Below are 22092 nucleotides of genomic sequence, written 5' to 3' on the forward strand. Positions count from 1 at the left end.
AGAAGAGGACGTTCGGGATGTCTTAGAGAATATAACGGTGGATAAATCTCTGGAACCTGCTCTAATGTAGCCCAGTATACTGTGGGAATTAAGGGAGGAAGTCACGAGACTCCCTGCAGAAAGATTTTCATCACCTATAACTACGGGAGAGGTGCCTGATGACTGGGGAGTGGCTAATGTTGTACCTTTGTTTAAAATTGGCTGTAGGGAGAAACTGGGGAACTGTAGACCAATGAGTCTGACTTCGGTTGTGAGTAAATTGCTGGAGGTGATTGTAAACATTAGGATCTGTAGACATTTAGAGAGGCAAAATTGATTAGCAATAGTCAGCATAGTTTTGTGCGAGCTAAATTGTATCTCACAAACTTGACTGAGTTTGTTCAGGAAGTTACAAAAAGGTTGATGATTGCAGAGCAGAAGATGTTGTTTATTTGGAGTTTACTAAAGCCTTTGACAACGTTCCGCATTATCGTCTACTTAGTAATAGTAAGTCACATGGCATTCAGGGTGAGCTAGCCAATTGGACACATAACTGGATTTATGGCAGGAGACAGAAGGTAATAGCACCGGGTTGTTTTTCAGATTGGAGGTCTGTCACCAGTAGTGTTCCATAAAGATTGGTTCTGGGTCCTCTTTTGTTTGTCATTTACATAAATAATTTGGATGAGAATATGGAAGGCATTCTTAGTAAGTTTGCAGATGACACCAAAATGTAGACAATGAAGATTACAAAGGGATCTTAATCAACTGGGTCAATGGACTGAAAAACGGCGGATGGAATTCAATCTGGATAAATACGGGGTATTGCAGTTTGGTACACCAACAAGGGTAGGGCTTGTATAATTAAAAGGAGGGCCTTGGGTAATGTTGTAGAACAGAAGGACCTAGAGGTGCAGGTACATATAGACAAGATGGTTAAAAATGTGTTTGGCATGCTTGCCCTCATTGCTGAGTCCTTTTGAGTATAGGATTTGGGGTGTTATGTTGGTTTTGTATGGGACATTGGTAAGGCCTCTTCCAGAACAGAGTGTCCAGATCTGATTGCCCAGTTATAGGAAGGATATTGTCAAACTGGAGAGGGTTCAGAAGAGATTTACCAGGATACTGCTGGGTATGGAAGGCTTGGGTTATAAGGAAAGGCTGGATAGGCTGGGACTCATTTCACTGGAGCGTAGGAGGTTGAGAGGTAACCTGATGGAAGGTTATAAAGTAATGAGAGGTACAGATAGAATTAAGGATAGTTGTCTTTTCCCTGAGATGGATAATTTCAAGACAAGATAAGGTGAGAGGAGAAAGATTTTAAAAAGACATAAGAAGCAATTTTTTTTTACACAGAAGGTGCTTCGTGTGTGGATTAAACTTCCTAATGAAGTGGTTTATGCGGATTCAATTATAACATTTAAGAGACATTTCGATGGATATATGAATAGGAAAAGTTTGGAGGGATATGGGCCTGGATTGGACAGGTGGGATTAGATTAGTTTGGGATTATGTTTGGCATGGACTGGTTGGACCGAAAGGTCTGGTTCTGTGCTGTATGACTCTGTGACTATGACTCTATTAGCATGCTGAAGAAAATGCTCTTTTGAGTAAAAGTAATTTTGTATCAGAGAAAGTAAGATATTATTTTCCAAAAGGAGCAGCTTTTTTTATAAAAGGGTTAAACCAATCTGAAGGAAATTTCTACAGACTTTTTAACCTTGAAGTCCACATTACTTGTGGATTCAACAAATATCTGAATAGATGAATTTTAAGTGAAGATAAAACTACAGCAAACTGCGCGGATTCCTGCAAGCTGACAAGCACAGTTACATAAACAGCAGTTCCAATATATAAATAGTTCAAAACAAAAGAACTGCAAATTACATCAAAAAAAGTTAAAAATTCCATTTGAATGATTTAGAATTTCAGATGACATGTTGTATTTTCAGGATTCAATTTCGCATCTCCCTGGGCTGCAATTAAAACATAAAAATTAGGAGCAGACCAAGGCTATACAGCCTTTCACCAATAGGTTTTCGTGTTTTGAATTCCACTTTCCATCTACTCCGATAATCTTCGATTTTCTTGCCTAACAAGAATCTACATACCTGAATCTTAAAAAATATTCAATGGCCATGCCTCCACCACCTTCTGAAGCAGAAAGTTTCCAAGAAATTGTTATTTACAACGTGCTCATTACAATACAAAATATGCCGGTTTTCATATGCTGTTACAGGGTCGGTTCAGTGGTAAGCTAGTGTCAGTTTGCAAAAGTTAACCGGGTTTAGTTCAGGTTTTTATTCTCTACCATTGTGTGGGCAACTATTACATTTAATTAAGTTGGAGCCCTCCAAAATACAACTCTAACTCAAATTTGAGGTCTTTTTTGAAGAGTTCTAGACATTCCTTTTTGAAGAGTTCTAAGCAATTCCCGCAGAGTCAGCTGCATTGGGCTTTCTGCATGGTTCTGACATGCAACTCTAATCTATCCAGCACAGACAACTATCTGGTTGTCAGAATTTCTGGGGCACAATTTTCTAATGGATCAGTGCAATCAGGCAGTACACTAGAGCTAAATTTCTTTTTCTTAATAAAATATGCATTAGATAATATTCCTTGATACATTTCAGAGGTAACCTCATGAAGATTTATTAACACAGCTGAAAATAGGTTTCTGCCAAAAATAAGCACTGGCCCATCATACATAAATAACCCAATTTTAAATAACTGAAGATGACTAAAACCTATTTAGAATCATTTGCTAGTTTGATTGGTGCGCACTTATTGGATCTATAGTAAATTGAAAGAAGTTCTTAAATGTGCCTAGTAGTAACCTTTCATTTAAATATCCCAGCTTAATTTTATGAGCCTCCTTGCAGGTCTACAATTGGTACAATTAGTGAAAACTCACCACGGTGATTAATCTGAAATGGAACAATGTCCAGCTTTGCAGGTGGGACAATTTCTTCTATATAACTACCACTGGATGTAATTTGGAAGCACAGACAATCATGAAACTAAGTACATAATGAGGCAGATAAAGAAATAATGGTTTTGTTGACTGGATTAAACGAAGAAGCATAAAAGGAGAGTTGCATGGAGTAAAAACGATTTGACAGGCCTTTTGAACCAAAGGGCCTGATGTATGCTGTAAATTCAATTTAACAATGTAGGGTAAACTTCTACATTAGAAAATATTGCAGAGTTTCATCCAGGAATATGAAGCACTTGAGATGCTGAATGTTGGCAAGTGAAAAATGTTACTGGCAGCAGTTTTGTGACTGATGAATCTACTCTAAAATAATTTTGCTCCAACATATGGCACTGTTGAAAACAATAATTCAGATGCTCAAAGATGGCACTGGACTATATAGGCATAAACTGGCTCTCCTTAGGTATACAGAATTCATACCTAAGGGAAGGTCTTAATGAAGATTTAAAAATAAACGTCCTTAGCTTTCAAGTTGTTCAACTGGAAAAGGCAAAGTACAATTGATCCAAAGGTGGCAGAATCAATTTTTCTTAAGGAAAATATTTTCATTCACGAGATATGGGTGGTGTTGATACAACCAACGTCTATTACTTTTCATTCAATGTGCTCGAGATGGTGGTATTGGCCACCCAGTTTTCCAAACCACTGCAGCTAACGTCTTGGAGGTCCTCCTATGAATATAGTTTAGGAATTTCAGGAATTTGAATCAACAATAGTGAAGAATGGTGGTATAGCTTCAGAATGAGGTGTGACTTGAAAGGGAACTTAGGGTGGCAATACTTCCATAAGCAGTTTTCCTCCAGGTCTTGGAAGTTCAAAGCTTAGAAGGGCTTTCAAAGTAGTCCAGGCAAGCTACTGCAGTGCATCATGCAAACAGTATACACAGCCACCAAACCTGCCTGTAATATTTCTTTACACTGTGTGGACAACCAAAGTTCATGTGTGGCAACAGCTTTTAGAAGTGGAAGGTATTTATGTGAATGCCAGTTCGCCTGTGTGGAGCTTCCCAGCAGTAGCACTACTGTGCAGCTTAGAGGGAACATTCACTGCTGCTGTGTGCTAGGGGTGGCTAGAGAGAATATTTAAAATTGTGGATCTGGTACCGATCAATAGGACTGCTTTTTCTGCTTTGTAATCATGCTTGCGTTTTGTCAGATCTGCATTCATCAAGGCAAATAGGAAATACTTTGTCACTGATAATGGGAAATGCAGATGCTGGAGAATTCCAAGATAATAAAATGTGAGGCTGGATGAACACAGCAGGCCCAGCATCATCTCAGGAGCACAAAAGCTGACGTTTCGGGCCTAGACCCTTCATCAGAGAGGGGGACAGGGTGAGGGTTCTGGAATAAATAGGGAGAGAGGGGGAGGCGGACCGAAGATGGAGAGAAAAGAAGATAGGTGGAGAGGAGAGTATAGGTGGGGAGGTAGGGAGGGGATAGGTCAGTCCAGGGAAGACAGACAGGTCAAGGAAGTGGGATGAGGTTAGTAGGTAGGAGATGGAGGTGTGGCTTGGGGTGGGAGGAAGGGATGGGTGAGAGGAAGAACAGGTTAGAGAGGCAGAGACAGGCTGGACTGGTTTTGGGATGCAGTGGGTGGAGGGGAAGAGCTGGGCTGGTTGTGTGGTGCAGTGGGGGGAGGGGACGAACTGGGCTGGTTTTGGGATGCGGTGGGGGAAGGGGAGATTTTGAAGCTGGTGAAGTCCACATTGATACCATTGGGCTGCAGGGTTCCCAAGCGGAATATGAGTTGCTGTTCCTGCAACCTTCGGGTGGCATCGTTGTGGCACTGCAGGAGGCCCATGATGGACATGTCATCTAAAGAATGGGAGGGGAAGTGGAAATGGTTCGCGACTGGGAGGTGCAGTTGTTTATTGCGAACCGAGCGGAGTTGTTCTGCAAAGCGGTCCCCAAGCCTCTGCTTGGTTTCCCCAATGCACAGGATGCCACACCGGGTACAATGCATCATCCTCCGACACTTCCGCCATCTACAATCCGACCCCACAACCCAAGACATTTTTCCATCCCCACCCTTGTCTGCTTTCCGGAGAGACCACTCTCTCCGTGACTCCCTTGTTAGCTCCACACTGCCCTCCAACCCCACCACACGCGGCACCTTCCCCTGCAACCGCAGGAAATGCTACTCTTGCCCCCACACCTCCTCCCTCACCCCTATCCCAGGCCCCAAGATGACTTTCCATATTAAGCACAGGTTCACCTGCACATCTGCCAATGTGGTATACTGTATCCATTGTACCCGGCGTGGCTTCCTCTACACTGGGGAAACCAAGCGGAGGCTTGGGGACCGCATCGCAGAACACGTCCGCTCGGTTTGCAATAAACAACTGCACCTCCCAGTCGCAAACCATTTCCACTCTCCCTCCCATTCTTTAGATGACATGTCCACCATGGGCCTCCTGCAGTGCCACAATGATGCCACCCGAAGGTTGCAGGAACAGCAACTCATATTCCGCTTGGGAACCCTGCAGCCCAATGGTATCAATGTGGACTTCACCAGCTTCAAAATCTCCCCTTACCCCACCGCATCCCAAAACCAGCCCAGTTCATCCCCTCCCCCCACTGCACCACACAACCAGCCCAGCTCTTCCCCTCCACCCACTGCATCCCAAAACCAGTCCAGCCTGTCTCTGCCTCCCTAACCTGTTCTTCCTCTCACCTATCCCTTCCTCCTACCTCAAGCCGCACCTCCATCTCCTACCTACTAACCTCATCCCACCTCCTCGACCTGTCCGTCTTCCCTGGACTGACCTATCCCCTCCCTACCTCCCCACCTATACTCTCCTCTCCACCTATCTTCTTTTCTCTCCATCTTCAGTCCGCCTCCCCCTCTCTCCTTATTTATTCCAGAACTCTCACCCCATCCCCCTCTCTGATGTAGGGTCTAGGCCCGAAACGTCAGCTTTTGTGCTCCTGAGATGCTGCTGGGCCTGCTGTGTTCATCCAGCCTCACATTTTAATACTTTGTCACTCCTCACTTGTGCCTTGTAGAAGGTGGGCAGGTTTTGGGGAGTCAGGAGTTGACACACTTGCCACAGAATGTCTAGTCTCGAACCTGCTCTTGTAGCTGGTTCAGATCAGCTCCGGGTCAATGGTCACCAATTGTGGCACTGTCATCAAATGGCAAGGAGAGATGGTTAGACTTTCCCTCAAGCACAATTAGAAAGTGGTCCTTATATAACATACATACTGTTTGCCAGTCAGTACACAAGTCTGAAAGTTTTCCAGAATCTTTTGTATCTGGGCACAGCCTTCTTCAGTATGTGAACAGTTTTGAATAGAATTGAGTACTTTGTAACCACCCCAAAACAACCCTCTAGTTTCTGACCTGATGATGGAAGGAAGGCTTCTCATGAAGAGCCTGTAGAAGCTTAGGACTAGGACAGTGCCCTAATAAAGATTCTGAGTTGAAGTGATTGGTTCCAACAACCAAATCCTTCGTGCTCATCATGACATCTGTCTGTGTACAGTTTCTGTCCTGATTCCCAATGACTACAATTTTATTCAGTTTCTCTGGGGCACAATCATTCAAATGCTTCCTTGATTTCAAGAAGAGTCACACTGGAATTAATTTCTTTTGTTCACATCAGAACCCAGGCTTTAATGAGATCTAGAGCTATGTTGTTCAAGCAGAAATCAAACTGAGCATCACTGATAGCACTGACGGTGACAGTCTTCCTCAGTTTGCTGATGACTAAGCACAGAGGTGGTGACTGGCAGGAATAGATTTGTCCCACTTAATAGCGGACAGGGGCAGTTTTCCTCTTTCTCGGCAGATGTCAATGTTGTCGCTATAGTGGAACAATTTGGGTAGAACAAGTCTTCAGCACCCAAGTCAATAGATTGTCAGAGGCTATAGCTTCATGGTACTTAGTGCTCTCAGCCATTTCTTGATATTACATTGAATGAGTCAAATTGGCTTAAGACAAACTTCTATGATAATGAGAACCTCTGGACAAGACTATCAGGGATTTCAACTCATCTCAGTGTGAGCAATTGGAAACCTAATGCTATGTTAAATATTTACTTATTTACGATATAAGTAATCAACATCTGTGGTAAGTTAATAACCATCACTGTGCACGACTGAGCCCCTTCATTCAATTAAGAATTGAAACATTTGTTTTGATATCATAATTAGTCGCTACTTCCAAACATAACCAGACTTCCTGTATTCAATCAAAATAATATGAACTTCATCAAATCCAGCACTAATCCTGAAAGAGCACTTCTAAAATTATTCAAAGTACATCAAACACACTCTTAAGTACATGATCTTTCAGGGTAAGTAATGAAACATTCATCCATTGAAATAACATAATAGTAACTCACATTGGGTTTATCCTCCAGATGAAACTTCAATAATCTAAGGTAGCCCACAGGTGCAAATGCATCAGCAGAATGTACAATTATTTCTGAAGAATCGCTGAAAAAAGTAATTGGGTGTAATTGTAGAACACATCAGTAAAATCACCAGAACAAAATGTATTGACAACTTCAGCTGTGTACTGTGCACTATTGCTGGCAAATACTGAATGGCTTGTTTCATGTTGAAGAAACTGTCCAAAATACTAAAATCATTCTGAATCCACAGAGTTCTAGCTTTGATTTCAGAGACTACATAAATTCTGCCATATTAACATTAAATCCTACATATTGTACGACAGTTCTGTTCACATTTACCATTTCATGTTTTTCTTTGGTAGTAAGTTTTGCCATCAAGACAAATTTAGAGAAAGGAACATTTTCAAAAATATTGACATATTATGGGGAAATAGGTGCAATTTAGCATTAAAAAACAAAGTTTAACATATTATTAACTGTGTTTATGACTTCTATCCAATTCTGGATTCTTTATGCCTTTGATTCTTTATCTCTTTGAAAGGCACAAGGATGCAGATTAAAAACCTGCCCTGTTACAATCACAAGGCTTTATTTTTACTTGGTTCCTTTTAAATTGGCTCTTCCTTCCAGCTTCAGTGCTCTCTTTCTCGTTCTGTTATACATATTTATTACTGCTGGATAGTCTGCCTTTTTTCACTGTCCTAGATTTGAAAGGCTATGTTTCCTGTTGGAATCTCATCTCCACTGAACTATATCTTATCAGCTTCCTTTTCATAAGTAGATCTGTCTGCACTGAAACAAACACATTTTAGAAATTTCTCCACCCTCCTTTCCCCTTGTTCTGCATTATCCTAATTGATTCAGATAACAAAAGTTTTCCAGTATTACCACTTTTTAATTTCTTTCATATCTCTGAGATTCTCAGCAAATTTGCCCCACTTGCCCTCTCTCTCAGTCACTGTTCACACATGTCTAGAATACACCTCCATCGTCCACACCCATGTATGATTTTACACTTCTTTTATTATTTCTCAACTTAAATCAAATCGAAAATGCCCTTAGTCCCCTCAAAGAAATCCCCTTTCCAACTCAACAATGTATTTACTAATCAGTATTGCAGCCCCTCCCATATTTTTCCCTGCAACATTTTAGAATATGAAACATTTACTCCCCACTACTTTATGCCATATTTCCTTATTGCTAATACATCATGTTCCCACATCTATTGTCGTTTGTACCTCAGTGACCTTATTCAGTGCATTGTGTGTTTGGGTTTCTTGTAGTCCTTCCTATTCTCTTTCTAATACTGAACAATATTCTTTCTGTGGTACTACCAACACTCATTCCTTTCTGCAGATTATTTCTTTTGGCCTTCGATATCTTAGTACTCAGCCTGTGCCCATTTAGTTTAATTCACTGGACCACATTAATAAACTTCTCCACAAGGAAGCTGGCCACAGCCCAACAGAGCTGCAAATAGAATGCCCACTGCCCAGAACTGATGTCACAATCTAAAGCCTGTCTCAAGGTATACACTGGTGATCTTTACTTTCTTATCTCTACTCTTACTGATGCACGCTGGCAGTAGTCCAGGAAGCGCTAACTCCATGGTTGTATGTCTTAACTTCCCTCCTAGCTCCTGAAAATCTGGCCCATAGGGTCTTAAAGCCATCTCTCTCATACTATTATTCACAACTTTGGGCTCTCTCCCATCCAGTTGCAGAACATTCTACACCCTTTCTACAAAATCATTTGCTCTGGTACCACAAAGTAACATGCAGCAGAATTTTATTGGGCAGCAATAGGCTCTTCCATGAGCTCTAAGGTTGGGGGTAACCCAGCCTTGGACATAACTGGGAACATTGACCAATTTTACACCCACTAGGCAATCATTCAAGTGTCCCATTTACAAAGTTCCTATTAAGAACTTAAGACTGGATGTGGTTTTGCATTCAAAATTCTTTTCTAAGTTTTAAAACAATTTCCTATGAAACCACAATCATAGTTTGTTACAACTGTTAATCACTGAGTTGGATCAATGAGTTAATCACTGTCTCTGCAATCCTTTCTTAAAAAAAGTCATCATTACATTCGGAGCCATTCAGAAAAAGTTCATTTGAATCATTGCTGGATGAAGGGCATAGCTTATGAAGAAAGGTTGAACAGGTTGGACCTGTGCCCATTAGAGTTTAGAATAATGAGAGGTGATTTCATTGAAATTTCTAAGACCCTGAGGAGAATTTTCATGGTGGATGCTGTGAGAACATTCTTCCTTGTGGGGAGACTAAAATTAGGGGAGATGATTTACATGAGGAGTTGTCTCGCCCAGGGAGCAAAGGGAGCTAGATCATTGAAAATACACAAAGTTATGTTAGATTTTTGATCAACATTATGTGAGCAGGTAGGAAATGAAGTTGAGGCCACAATCGAATCAATTTATGACCTCAATGGCAATTTAGGCTCAAGGTGATGAATAAACTACCATTACTCCTAGCTTTTTTTTAGATTAGATTAGATTCCCTACAGTGTGAAAACAGGCCCTTCGGCCCAACAAGTCCACACCGCCCTTTGAAGCATCCCATCCAGACCGATCCCCCTGTAACCCACACACACCTGAACACTACACGGAATTTACCATGGCCAATCCACCTAGCCTGCACATCTTTGAACTGTGGGAGGAAACCGGAGCACCCGGAGGAAGCCCACGCAGACATGGGGAGAATGTGCAAACTCCACACAGACAGTCGCCCGAGCCACACAGGCAGTCGCCCGAGGTCACACAGACAGTCGCCCGAGGCCACACAGACAGGCGCCCGAGCCACTATTGTGTTCTTCTCAATTCGGCCAATCAAAACAAGCCAGGCAGACAGAAAACTGAGCATTATAATTACATACAAAAGAAACCTTATTAATCAGAAGGTCAGACAACCAGTATTGTTCTCCCTGACAACAAATTTGCTTTTGCACAAAAATGCATGCATGAAGCGAAATAGACTATTCTAATGAAGAAACACCACTCACACAACAATTCTCTTCTTGAATAAAGGGCAATCCAGTGTAAAGGTTTCATACTCTCCACCTTCTCCACACATGTGTACTCCACACTGCTGAGAAATCTGCAACAACAAAACCATGTATTTGTGAATAAGCATTTCTCTCAACAGAAACTGTGCCATGATATTACTAGCACTATGCTGTTTCCTGATGAAACAGTTTTGTTCCTGTTGCCCAGAGTGATACATGTTCAAAAGTGAAACTATTTTAATTTTGATGATCAGCATGTTTTTTTTCAATATACAGCCGAGAGGTTTTTTTTAAATACAAGAAACAGGAACATCAATAGCATCCTAGCACAGTAATACATTTTCCCTGCATGCAGTCTTCAAAACACTAATTATGAATATTTTAAAGAATAAGACTTCAACATTAAACATCTCTTTGTTATCAAAATTCTCTATCATCTAGTCAAATCCTCTCATAAAGTATGACAGCACAGAATGTACAGCCACTGGGTTAACTTGGAAAGAAGTGTGAAAAGATGCGTTGGCTGCAACATGCATTCCAACTGAGCTGGGTTTCAACTTAAAATCAATCAGACTACTGAAGTAGTCAAGAATTAGAGGAAAACCATAAACAGTAGGGGTCTTGTTCTGATGGTCTTGCCATCAAAGGGCAAATATTTTCCATTTACTGTTATAAACAGGCCATATGGAAGTTGTCTTTGAAGACAGTTCTTCCAGCAAATCTCAGACTTTGCGATTCAAGTTGTCAACCTGAAGTGAAGAAGTTGATTACTGGCTTCAGTTATTTATTTTGGAAAGGCAGTCTTCCCTCCTTTGGAGAGTAATTCAGGAAGAATGATAGGTGAAGATACAAAAGTGGCTTCATTTTCAGATCTGGTCCTTCAGACAATTTAACAGGTGGTATTTGGCTTACATACCATGTAACATTACAAACCATTAAGACAAACACATATTTACATCCTATACGATGCACAAGTGCCTTACGCATCATAAAGTTGCTTGACCCTTTCTCATAATCAACCAATATGTCCAAACATACATTAGGAAAAGACCACACAAGATAGAAAATGTTGTATATTCTCTAAATATGCTTTTCATTGTTTTAATGTAATGCAATATTAGAGCCACAGCACTATGATGACACTCATTTGACAAATCAAATGTGCAAGAAAATAGCTATACTTCCCACCTCCCTTGGAAAAATCACTATCATCTGAATATAACCAAGTACCACATTCCCCATCTCCCATCTCACCTCCTGTTTAAGAAAATAAACAAATGATGCAAGAGGGATTAGTTTTGCTGACTGGCTTTCTCTATAACTCACTTTTATCATGTGTCTAACCATTCTGTGGGAGCTAGATGATAACTTGCAAGGTTTACAGCTCCCAATTTTCTGTGCAAAGTTAGGGGCCTGGGTCAATACTGAAAAATAACTATAACACTGCGAGATGAGAGTACAATTCAATCTGCAGTTACTTTGTCATTAATGCTTGACATTCTTAGAAAATTAGTGAAATATTAGCACCTTTCTTGGAACATAATAAGGTTGCACCTTTACTGTTTCTTTGATCAGAGAGAATTAAGGCACCATCGTCCTACATCTTTTGCGAAAATCAATATCAAAGATTACAGTAACTTACATTATTTAAGCTCAGTGCAATATAACATCTCAACATCAGGGATAAGACTCCAGCAAAAGTTTAAAAGGGTTATTTCAAAGTGAAAAAGTAGCAACATGTAACAGTGTAAGAAGAAATTTCCAAAGCACAAAGCAGGCATGGTATTAATCACGGTAAGACTGAGGAAGCAGGAAAAGCAGACAATTGGAAAGTAAAGGATTCAAGAAACTGTAGGGCTCTTGAGATATAGCGGAAGTTCCCTACTTCTGGGACAACAGACCCTGCTCCCAAGGTGTGCAATATTATTTCTGAACACACCAATTAAAAAACATCAATAAGAAAGGGTCAGGTGACTGCAGAAAATTGCACATATTGGACACTTCATGTGCAAAGCTTAAATGGGTCAGGAATATCTTTAAAATGGTGTGTTGTCAAAGTGGAAAGCTGAAAAGTTCAAAATTACTTTCAGTTCAGATTGGGCATTGCCTTTATAGTGAATAGGCAGCAATTTTGGCTATAGAAACAGAAGATAAAGTTAATGGCCTCTAAAGAAATATTAACCAGAGGTTACAGACCTAGGGACTTTGCAAATACAGTAATTAGAGTTACAACATTGAACTGATTGTAAACCTAAGTAGACCTGGACTAGTGGGGACAGAATGTTTGGTACAGCCTTCATAACAGTCTCAACAAAGGTGGAAATCATTTGTTTAAATTGCAAGGAGTAGAAACATTCAGTTAAAACAGGCACAATTATAACTGCAGAACAAGGGAAAGTCCTTTAGCACTGCACCAAAGGGCAGCAGAACTAAACTGCATTACTACAAAGCGTTCAAGCAAAATATATAATCACATTAGGATGACAAAGCATCAGAAATAATGTTGTCAGGAAGACAGAATTTTACAGATGTGCCAAAAAGAATATAGAATTGGACATCATGGAGTAAGCAATTTTTGAGACTCAGAACAGCTTTGAAATTAGATACAAAATTAGAAGCTAACGAAGGTACACAGGAAAGCCACACACACTGGCCACTGAACTTCAACAGCAACCATCCTAACACACACAAAGCTGCGTGACACATTATTTAAACAGGCAACAACACACTGCAGCAGCACAGAGCTACACCAAGAAGAAAATGAATACCTCTTCCAGGTGTTCAAGGACAACGGATGCCTGAAAAACTGGGTCTGAAGATGCCTACTAAACGATCGACACCTGGAAGATTCTACATGCCCCGACACGTTCATCACGCTACCTTACATCAGGAACACATCAGAATTAACCACACGACTTCTACGACCACTGGGCATCAGAATAGCACAAAATCCTCATCAACCTCACAACAACTGTTCACCCAAACCAAATACCCACTACCCACTATGGACAGGACAAATGTTATATACAAGATTCCCTCAGAGACTGTGACAAACACTATATTGGACAAACAGAAAGAAAATTAACAACAAGGGTACATGAATACTAACTGGCTACATAAAGGCACGACTAATGCTCCCTCTGAGACAGGCAAGAAGGGGTAAGATAAAGGAACCTTGGATGACGAGAGCGGTGGAGCTTCTCGTCAAAAGGAAGAAGGTAGCTTATATAAGGTGGAGGAAGCTAGGGTCAAGATCAGCTCTAGAGGATTACAGGCAGGCGAGGAAGGAGCTCAAAAATGGTCTGAGGAGAGCCAGGAGGGGGCACAAGAAAGGCTTGGCAGAACGGATTAGGGAGAACACAAAGGTATTTTACACTTATGTGAGGAATAAGAGAATGGTCAAAGAAAGAGTAGGGCAGATCAGGGATAGCATAGGGAACTTGTGTGCGGAGTCTGAGGAGGTAGGGGAAGCCCTAAATGAGTTTTTTGCTTCTGTCTTCACGAGAGAAACGAACTTTGTAGTGAATGAAACCTTTGAAGAGCAGGTGTGCATGCTGGAATGGATAGAGATAGAGGAAGCTGATGTGCTGAAAATTTTGTCAAACATTAAGATTGACAAGTCGCCAGGCCCGGACCAGATTTGTCCTCGGCTGCTTTGGGAAACGAGAAATGCAATTGCTTCGCCAATTGCGAAGATCTTTGCATCCTCACTCTCCACTGGAGTCGTACCTGAGGACTGGAGAGAGGCAAATGTAATTCCTCTCTTCAAGAAAGGAAATAGGGAAATCCCCGGCAATTACAGACCAGTAGGTCTCACGTCTGTCGTCTGCAAGGTGTTAGAAAGGATTCTGAGGGATAGGATTTATGACCATCTGGAAGAGCATGGCTTGATTAAATGCAGTCAACATGGCTTTGTGAGGGGCAGGTCATGCCTCACAAACCTTATCGAGTTCTTTGAGGATGTGACTAGAAAAGTTGATGAGGGTTGAGCTGTGGATGTGGTGTATATGGAATTCAGCAAGGCATTTGATAAGGGTCCCCATGGTAGGCTCATTCAGAAGGTCAGGAGGAATGGGATACAGGGGAACTTAGCTGTCTGGATACAGAATTGGCTGGCTAACAGAAGGCAGCAAGTGGTAGTAGAAGGAAAATATTCTGCCTGGAAGTCAGTGGTGAGTGGGGTTCCACAGGGCTCTGTCCTTGGGCCTCTACTGTTTGTAATTTTTATTAATGACTTGGATGAGGGGATTGAAGGATGGGTCAGCAAGTTTGCAGACGACACGAAGGTTGGAGGTGTCGTTGACAGTATAGAGGGCTGTTGTAGGCTGCAGCAGGACATTGACAGGATGCAGAGATGGGCTGAGAGGTGGCAGATGGAGTTCAACCTGGATAAATGCAAGGTGATGCATTTTGGAAGGTCAAATTTGAAAGCTGAGTACAGGATTAAGGATAGGATTCTTGGCAGTGTGGAGGAACAGAGGGATCTTGGTGTGCAGATACATAGATCCCTTAAAATGGCCACCCAAGTGGACAGGGTTGTTAAGAAAGCATATGGTGTTTTGGCTTTCATTAGCAGGTGGATTGAGTTTAAGAGTCATGAGATCTTGTTGCAGCTCTATGAAACGTTGGTTAGACCGCACTTGGAATACTGCGTCCAGTTCTGGTCGCCCTATTATTGGAAAGATGTGGATGCTTTGGAGAGGGTTCATAGGAGGTTTACCAGGATGCTGCCTGGACTGGAGGGCTTATCTTATGAAGAGAGGTTGACTGAGCTCGGACTTTTCTCATTGGAGAAAAGGAGGAGGAGAGGGGACCTAATTGAGGTATACAAGATAATGACAGGCATAGATAGAGTTGATAGCCAGAGACTATTTCCCAGGGCAAAAATGGCTAACATGAGGGGTCATAGTTTTAAGCTGGTTGGAGGAAAGTATAGAGGGGATGTCAGAGGCGGGTTCTTTACACAGAGAGTTGTGAGAGCATGGAATGCGTTGCCAGCAGCAGTTGTGGAAGCAAGGTCATTGGGGACATTTAAGAGACTGCTGGACATGCATATGGTCACAGAAATTTGACGGTGCATACGTGAGGATCAATGGTCGGCACAACATCATGGGTTGAAGGGCCTGTTCTGTGCTGTACTGTTCTATGTTCTATCTCTATACACATGAATAAGGAGAACTGCCAGCAAGATCCTGGGACAAGCAAAGCAGAGACAAGCACAGGAGTTCCTAGAAGCTTGGTACTCCACAAAGAAAGCCATCAACAAACACACAGAACTTGATCCCATACACACTCCACTGTAAAGGAAAACCGGAAGTGAGGTAATCCAGCTCAATGGACTCCAGAGTTTAAATACCAGACAGGAAAACACAATGGCACTTCACCGGAGGCTGCACTGATGATGTAACGCAGTCGGGTAATGAAACGTCTACAGAACAACAAACCAGCTTGACGAGCGAACCAACCACAGCATCCACAACCCGAGCTACAAATCTACTCAAAAACCTTAGAGAAGCTAAACAACTAAATCCACTCTGTATATAATTAGGAATATAGCTGATGACATTATAGCTCACTAAGCGGTAACAGAAGCAGTAGTCACTTTTGACAAGATACTGAAAGCTTCTAATGATTTTTTCACCTTCAGAACTAATAGTTCAACAATCACAGGAATCCATAGATAATTTCATTCATAAGCTTTAATGATTAATAGGGAAATGTGAGAATGGTGGTGATTTCATTTTAGAAATTTTGTTGAATGGCTGATGTGTCTTTGTCAGATTTATTATAATCTAAAGAAGACTCTAGAAAAAGCCTTTAAGATGTGACTAAAGCAGAAATTCAGAAAAAAACATAACTTATCCTAAGAGAAGACATCTTAGCAAAGGAGATCAGCACATTCCATTCAATTCTAAAGGTGCAAAACATTATACATAAGAAATCCAGTATGGTAATTATGGTAGGCATCAGAGCCCAAACATCCCTTTTTTTAGCACCACAGCAAAGAAAGCCACGGGCACTGACAGTGTGGAGCTGTTAAAAATCAATGCTGCATTTGTTACGTGATAGATCACTTTCAGAAAATGTGTAAAATTAGGACACAATAGAGACAGCATGGTGCTCAGTGGTTAGCTCAGCTGCCTCACAGCGTCAGCAATCCTAGTACATTTTCCATCCTTGGGTGATTGTCATGGAGTTTGCACATTCTCCTCATGTCTGTGTGGGTTTCCTCCGAGTGCTTTGGTTTCCTCCTGCAGTCCAAAGATGTGCAGGTTAGGTGGATTAACCAGTTAAATTGGCAATTGGGGCCGGTGACATGTAGGTTAGGGGGATAAGCCACAGGAAATGTGAGGTTTTTCAGGGACAGGGTTGGGGGATGAATCTGGGTGGGATGCTCTTCAGACATTTGGTGTGGACTTGTTGGACCAAATAGCCTGTTCCCACATAGTAGTGATTCTTAAAAACAGATGATAAAGTAAATGGTGAGGATGACACAAAGTAAACGAAGGAATGTGGTCAGATTAAGTGTGCAGACAAAATTCTGGCAATGGAATAATGTGTAAAAATGTTTGGTCATGCATTTTGGCAGGAAGAATATTGGAGAGGAGTTGAATATTACTTAAGTAGAGAAAGACTGCAGAAGGATGCAGTTCGGAGGGATTTAGGGCTCCTCGTGCATAAACATCCAAATTCAGAAGGAAACAGGGAAGGTAAATGGCATGTTGGGCTTTTATTTCAAAAGGAATACAGTATAAGTTTAGGTAAATGTTGCTAAAACTATAAAATGCACTAGTCAGATTCTACTTGGAACTGTTTTATTATTGTTTTCGTCCCCTTATCTAAAGAAGGATAAACTGGCATTACAGCTAGTCCAGAGAACATTCACTTGGTTGATCCTGGGAATGGAGGACTTTTCTTGTGAGAAAAGGTTGAGTAGGTTGGGCCTGTACTCATTGGAGTTCAGAAGAATAGGAGAAGATCTGATTATGGGAGAATCCAGGCCAGACAGTGCAATGTCGCAATAACAGATCGCCAATTTAGAACAGATGTGAGGAGGAGTTTATTCGCTCTGAGAATTCTCTCATGAATCTGTGGAATTCTTTACTGTGGACAGCTAGTAAGGCTGGGCCATTAAGAATATTCAAAACTGAGATTGACAGATTTTGAATCAGTTAAAGAATCAGGGGAATGGGGAAAAGACAAAGAGTAGAATTCAAGATGATCAGATGTGCCATGATCTCAATGAGTAGCCTTAAAGGACCAAATGGCCTACATTTACTCCTAAAAACCTAAATTGCTCCTAGCATAACGCATGATTCAGAACATATATTTCGGGAAGATGATTTTTACGTCAATCGCCATCTCATAAAGTTCAAGTTGGAACCTTTAATCAGATTTTGAACAAAGGATAAGAAAACACTGTGCACAGCCAACGATAAAGGCAAATACAAGGTCCAAGAGGCACAGCATTTGAGATTAAAGGAATGTCCGAAGCAACTCTCTAATATAGTAGTTGCAAAATAGTACACAATCTATACCCATTTCACGAACAAGAATTCTCATTCGTGTGGGAAGTCATGGCTTGACCTCAATCGTGTTCATACAGTGGAAGGAGTTAAACTATATGAAGTTAAGGAACAACAGATAGAAGATTTCAAAACATTGCCTAGAACCATTTAGGAACCAAATCAAAATCAAGAATCATTGAGATTAGCTCAGATGGCATAATAAATTTGTTCCAAACTGTCAACAAGATGGGAACCTATGATTATCCTGTATTAGCACAAGTGTATACCATTAACAGTGAAGAGTGCTCAGACTGCATGAGCCAGAAAGGTTTTCAAGAAAAAGAAAACAAGCAACAACATAGCCAATGAACAGCATACTTCATTATCACTAATCAGCTTGGCGAACAAATAGCCATGATTGATGCAAGTCTGATGATAGATGCTGAGGTAACACAGAAGATACAATTTTAAGAAGAACATTTGAATTCTTTATCCTCCCAGGAGCAACCTGCAGTAACGGCAACTGACGTCAATCCTCAAATAGGAAAACTGAGCAAGTGAATTTAAATTGGTGTAACTTAATCTCTTGGGTTTCCTTCACAGAGAGCATCTTCCTCCCTGAAAGAAATAATTGCTTCCTTGTTGTATTTTGAATCCTTGGATATCAGTTCTCCCTTCTCTGTAGTGGTGCCCATGGTCTTATGGGATCACATCTTCAATCTTTTGTTCATCCTCAGTGTTATTGGTGAAACCAACATGTTCATACAATACAGTTAACTGCCATGACTATGCTAAAAAAAACTAGCAGTTTCAAAATCTACCTATAGCTACGTCTATTCTTCCTTCACAAAGGAGCATTCACAAATTTTGGAATAATTTAAAAGCATAATCATCCAAGGAACATTTTTCAGAGGGAATAAGTCACCCAGTAAAGTGTTAACCTAAAGAAATTGATCATCTTCCTGAAATGCTGTTCCTATTGTTTATTTTTCTGCCCTGAATAGAAGTGCATCTGCCAGTATCAATGCTCCATGACATTGGTTAAGATACAGCAGACACTAAGCTGGAAAATATCTCCTTTTCTGGAAATATTACTTCTACCGCAACAGCAATTTTTTTTATTTTTCCATTTGTAAGTCTCTACCTTTTGTCAGCTTTTTCTAAAATACATTTATACAAATATATTAGATAAAAGCTCAATGATCAGTGCAGGGAAAAATCAAGACTGTACCTGTTTAAAAGTAAACTAGAATTTTTGGAATTGTCCATAAACCACATGACCCCATGTAGATCAAGGGCCACAGCTGTCCATGTTCCACATCTTTTGGACAGATATTGCTTGCTTTAGAGGCAAAAATGATGCTGTGGACTAGATGCTTTATTTTCTTAAAAGTTGAAAAATTCCAATTTCTCTAAATCAGCAAGGGCAAGTACAAAATTATAGATGGTAGGATCTATGCATTGGGAAAATAAAATTTTGCAATGACTAAGGAGAATAGGAAAGGCAGATTACCTAACATTTTTTCTTAATTCACAGTCATATATTTCATTATAATCTGAAAAGAGGAGCTTTTAATATTAAGACCAAATCAATAGGTGCATATTTTTTCACAGCCAATGCCAAATCTAAAGGGAGATTTGTTTAAGACATTGTCAGATTTTCATTTTAAGAAAAAAAACTTAAAGCTTCATCTGTTCCAAGCTCTGCATCACTTGAATCAGAGATTCAAAGACACCATTTGGCAGTTTGCCCAAAATAATTCACTGCAATTGGCTGTCACTAGTTCTGCAGACACAGGCTATATTACAATCTGATGAACTTGGGCACACTGACTTAACTAAGATCCCATTGAAGATTCAACAGTGACATAAAAAGTTCATTCGAAGTTATTACTTGTACTGGTTTTCTCATTCAAAGCAACACTCCAAGTAAACGGGAGAAATGGGTATATTCATCCCTGTAAATGTTTAAAAGGACCTAGCAAAATTCAATCACTGGGGTCACCAACTGGAGAAATACTGACCAGAACACCCACCATGCGCACAGGAGAGAGAGAACTGCCATGATGCTGTTTCTCCAGTCAAAGACCTTATCTAGCCAGTTCCTCCAGTCTAACCTGACTGCTCCTCAAGAGACAAGACCACTGAGTGGAGGAGCCTGAAGGAAAATTTGATGGAGCAGGGTGGGAAAGCTTTCACTCAGCCTGCTGGATGAGACAAATGTGCAGTGGAGCTGGCCCTGAATTGCAGCCAGGAGGAAGAGGGACAGAGGAAAAGAACTGAGGACAAGAAGAGGAAAAAATCTTACAGGTGGAAGAGGCCCAGTACTGAGTGGAGAGGAACTCTCCCTCCTGACCTAGCTCCAGTTATTCACCTCTACACTGGCTAGATTCCCAGTCTGGGCCATAGTGGAGTGCTGGAGGTAGGGTTTGGTAAGCCCATTGAGTCTTTGTTCTTGTGGCTGAGGGGCATAGCAGGGAGGAGGGAGCCAGTGGCTTCACTCACTGTCAACCCCAGTAACAGACACATTGGCCCCAAGTTCACATGGGTGATGGCTCAGGGAGATGGTGCAATTAGGAAGCAGCAGCACGGTGGAGGCAGGCACAGTTTTGATAAAGACCTCTGCAAACCCCAACATTAAATGACACGTGTGGGAAAGATCAACCGTTTTCCAGGTCCTTTAAAAAAGATGGTTTGGGTGACTGTGTTTCATCCCTGCCAATGACTCTGAAGCTTCAGATATTTCAATTTTAGGTATAGGCCAGCACTGGGAAAATCATATTTTCTATTTTTGTAAAATTTTGATACAATCAGCAGACATGATTTTTTGGTAACAACTTTGTGTTCTAAAAGTTTGATTTACTTAAGATTAATGCATTAAATGGAAAATTATCCCAAATAAAATTAAACAGATGGCTCATTAACTAATCAGCAACTTGCTGTACATTATAAAAACTGAAAAAACTGTGGATGCTGTAAATCAGAAACAAAAGCATAAACTAAGGGTTCTGAGGAAGGATCACTTGACCCAAAATATTAACTCTGATTTCTCTCCACAAATGCTGCCAGGCCCAGTGACGTTCTCCAGCAATTTTTGTTTTTGAAGCTGTACATTATATCGTGAAGATGAACGTCTATTTACAAATTTTAAAATATACACGACTTCTTCCAATTTTAAAATATGGGGCAACAAACAAGTGTGGGACAATTCAATTCTAAACAACTGAAATCCTGTTCAACATTTTGTGTTCTCTATATTTTAACATCGGAAATGATTCAATTGCATAGTAAAGGGTACAGTGACTAAGCATCCTGAAAATGTTCAAGCTGATCAGACATAGATTAAATGATAGATCCTACTGACAACTGAATGATAAATGGATTTTTAAAAGAAGTGACTGAAGTAGTAACCAGTAATATGTTCACGGATCTTATTTATACAAACTTCCAGAAGGCATCTGATAAACTTCCTCTTCAGAAGCTGTTAGCTGAAGTTAAAGCACATGGAATTGTATTACGATTGATCTGATTGAAAGCATTTTCATGATTGATTTGATTGAAAGCATTTCTATTTGCTTAAACTAAACAACGGCTCCTATTTAATATAACTTCTTACTTTCCTATTTAAATTTGGAGTCAAACTTACCTGTTTGAGATATGGTTCTACCTGGTCCAATGTCTTCCCAAGATGCTTCTCTGGATCTAGACCTGCCAAACAAAAAAAAAACATTTAAAACAACAATCTAAAAAAAAATAATTTTATGAAGTTATCATGAAACGTTTTGTTACAAATACAACAGAAAATCTTTTTCAGAAAGATGACTGTGCAAAAGAGGACAATAAAATTCAATGAGTTAGATACTAAAAGCAAGATAGTTTGGTAATTTTATTGAGCACCACTATCAGCGATCAGTCTGCAAGTTAAATATATAATTGCAAAAACTTGAATGCTAGTGCGGCCTCATTTGCAATATTGCGTGCAGTTCTGGTCGCCCCATTACAGGAAGGATGTGGAAGCATTGGAAAAGGTGCAGACGAGATTTACCAGGACGTTGCCTGGTCTGGAGCGCAGGGCCTGTGAAGAAAGGCTGAGGGACTTGGGTCTGTTCTCACTGGAGAGAAGAAGGCTAAGAAGGGATTTAATAGGGACATACAAGATGATCAGAGGATTTGATAGGGTGGACAGTGGAAGTCTTTTTCCAAGGATGATGACTTCAGCTTGTAC

The 22092-nt window shown here is 40.7% G+C and overlaps 1 protein-coding gene across 4 annotated transcripts in view; it reads right to left on the reverse strand.

The window, feature by feature from the left end:
• Positions 1-22092, reverse strand: part of dph6 (diphthamine biosynthesis 6) — a 295616-nt gene that overhangs the window by 142782 nt on the left and 130742 nt on the right. For all 4 annotated transcript variants that reach the window (XM_048538300.2, XM_048538299.2, XM_048538301.1 and 1 more), the window contains exons 6-8: positions 21514-21575; positions 10357-10451; positions 7324-7417 (exon numbers count right to left, since the gene is read on the reverse strand). In XM_048538300.2, the coding sequence (XP_048394257.1) occupies positions 7324-7417; positions 10357-10451; positions 21514-21575 (251 nt within the window). The remainder of the gene's footprint in view (positions 1-7323; positions 7418-10356; positions 10452-21513; positions 21576-22092) is intronic.

This window comes from Stegostoma tigrinum, chromosome 10 (genome assembly GCF_030684315.1).
Source record: "Stegostoma tigrinum isolate sSteTig4 chromosome 10, sSteTig4.hap1, whole genome shotgun sequence".
Lineage (NCBI taxonomy): Eukaryota > Metazoa > Chordata > Chondrichthyes > Orectolobiformes > Stegostomatidae > Stegostoma > Stegostoma tigrinum.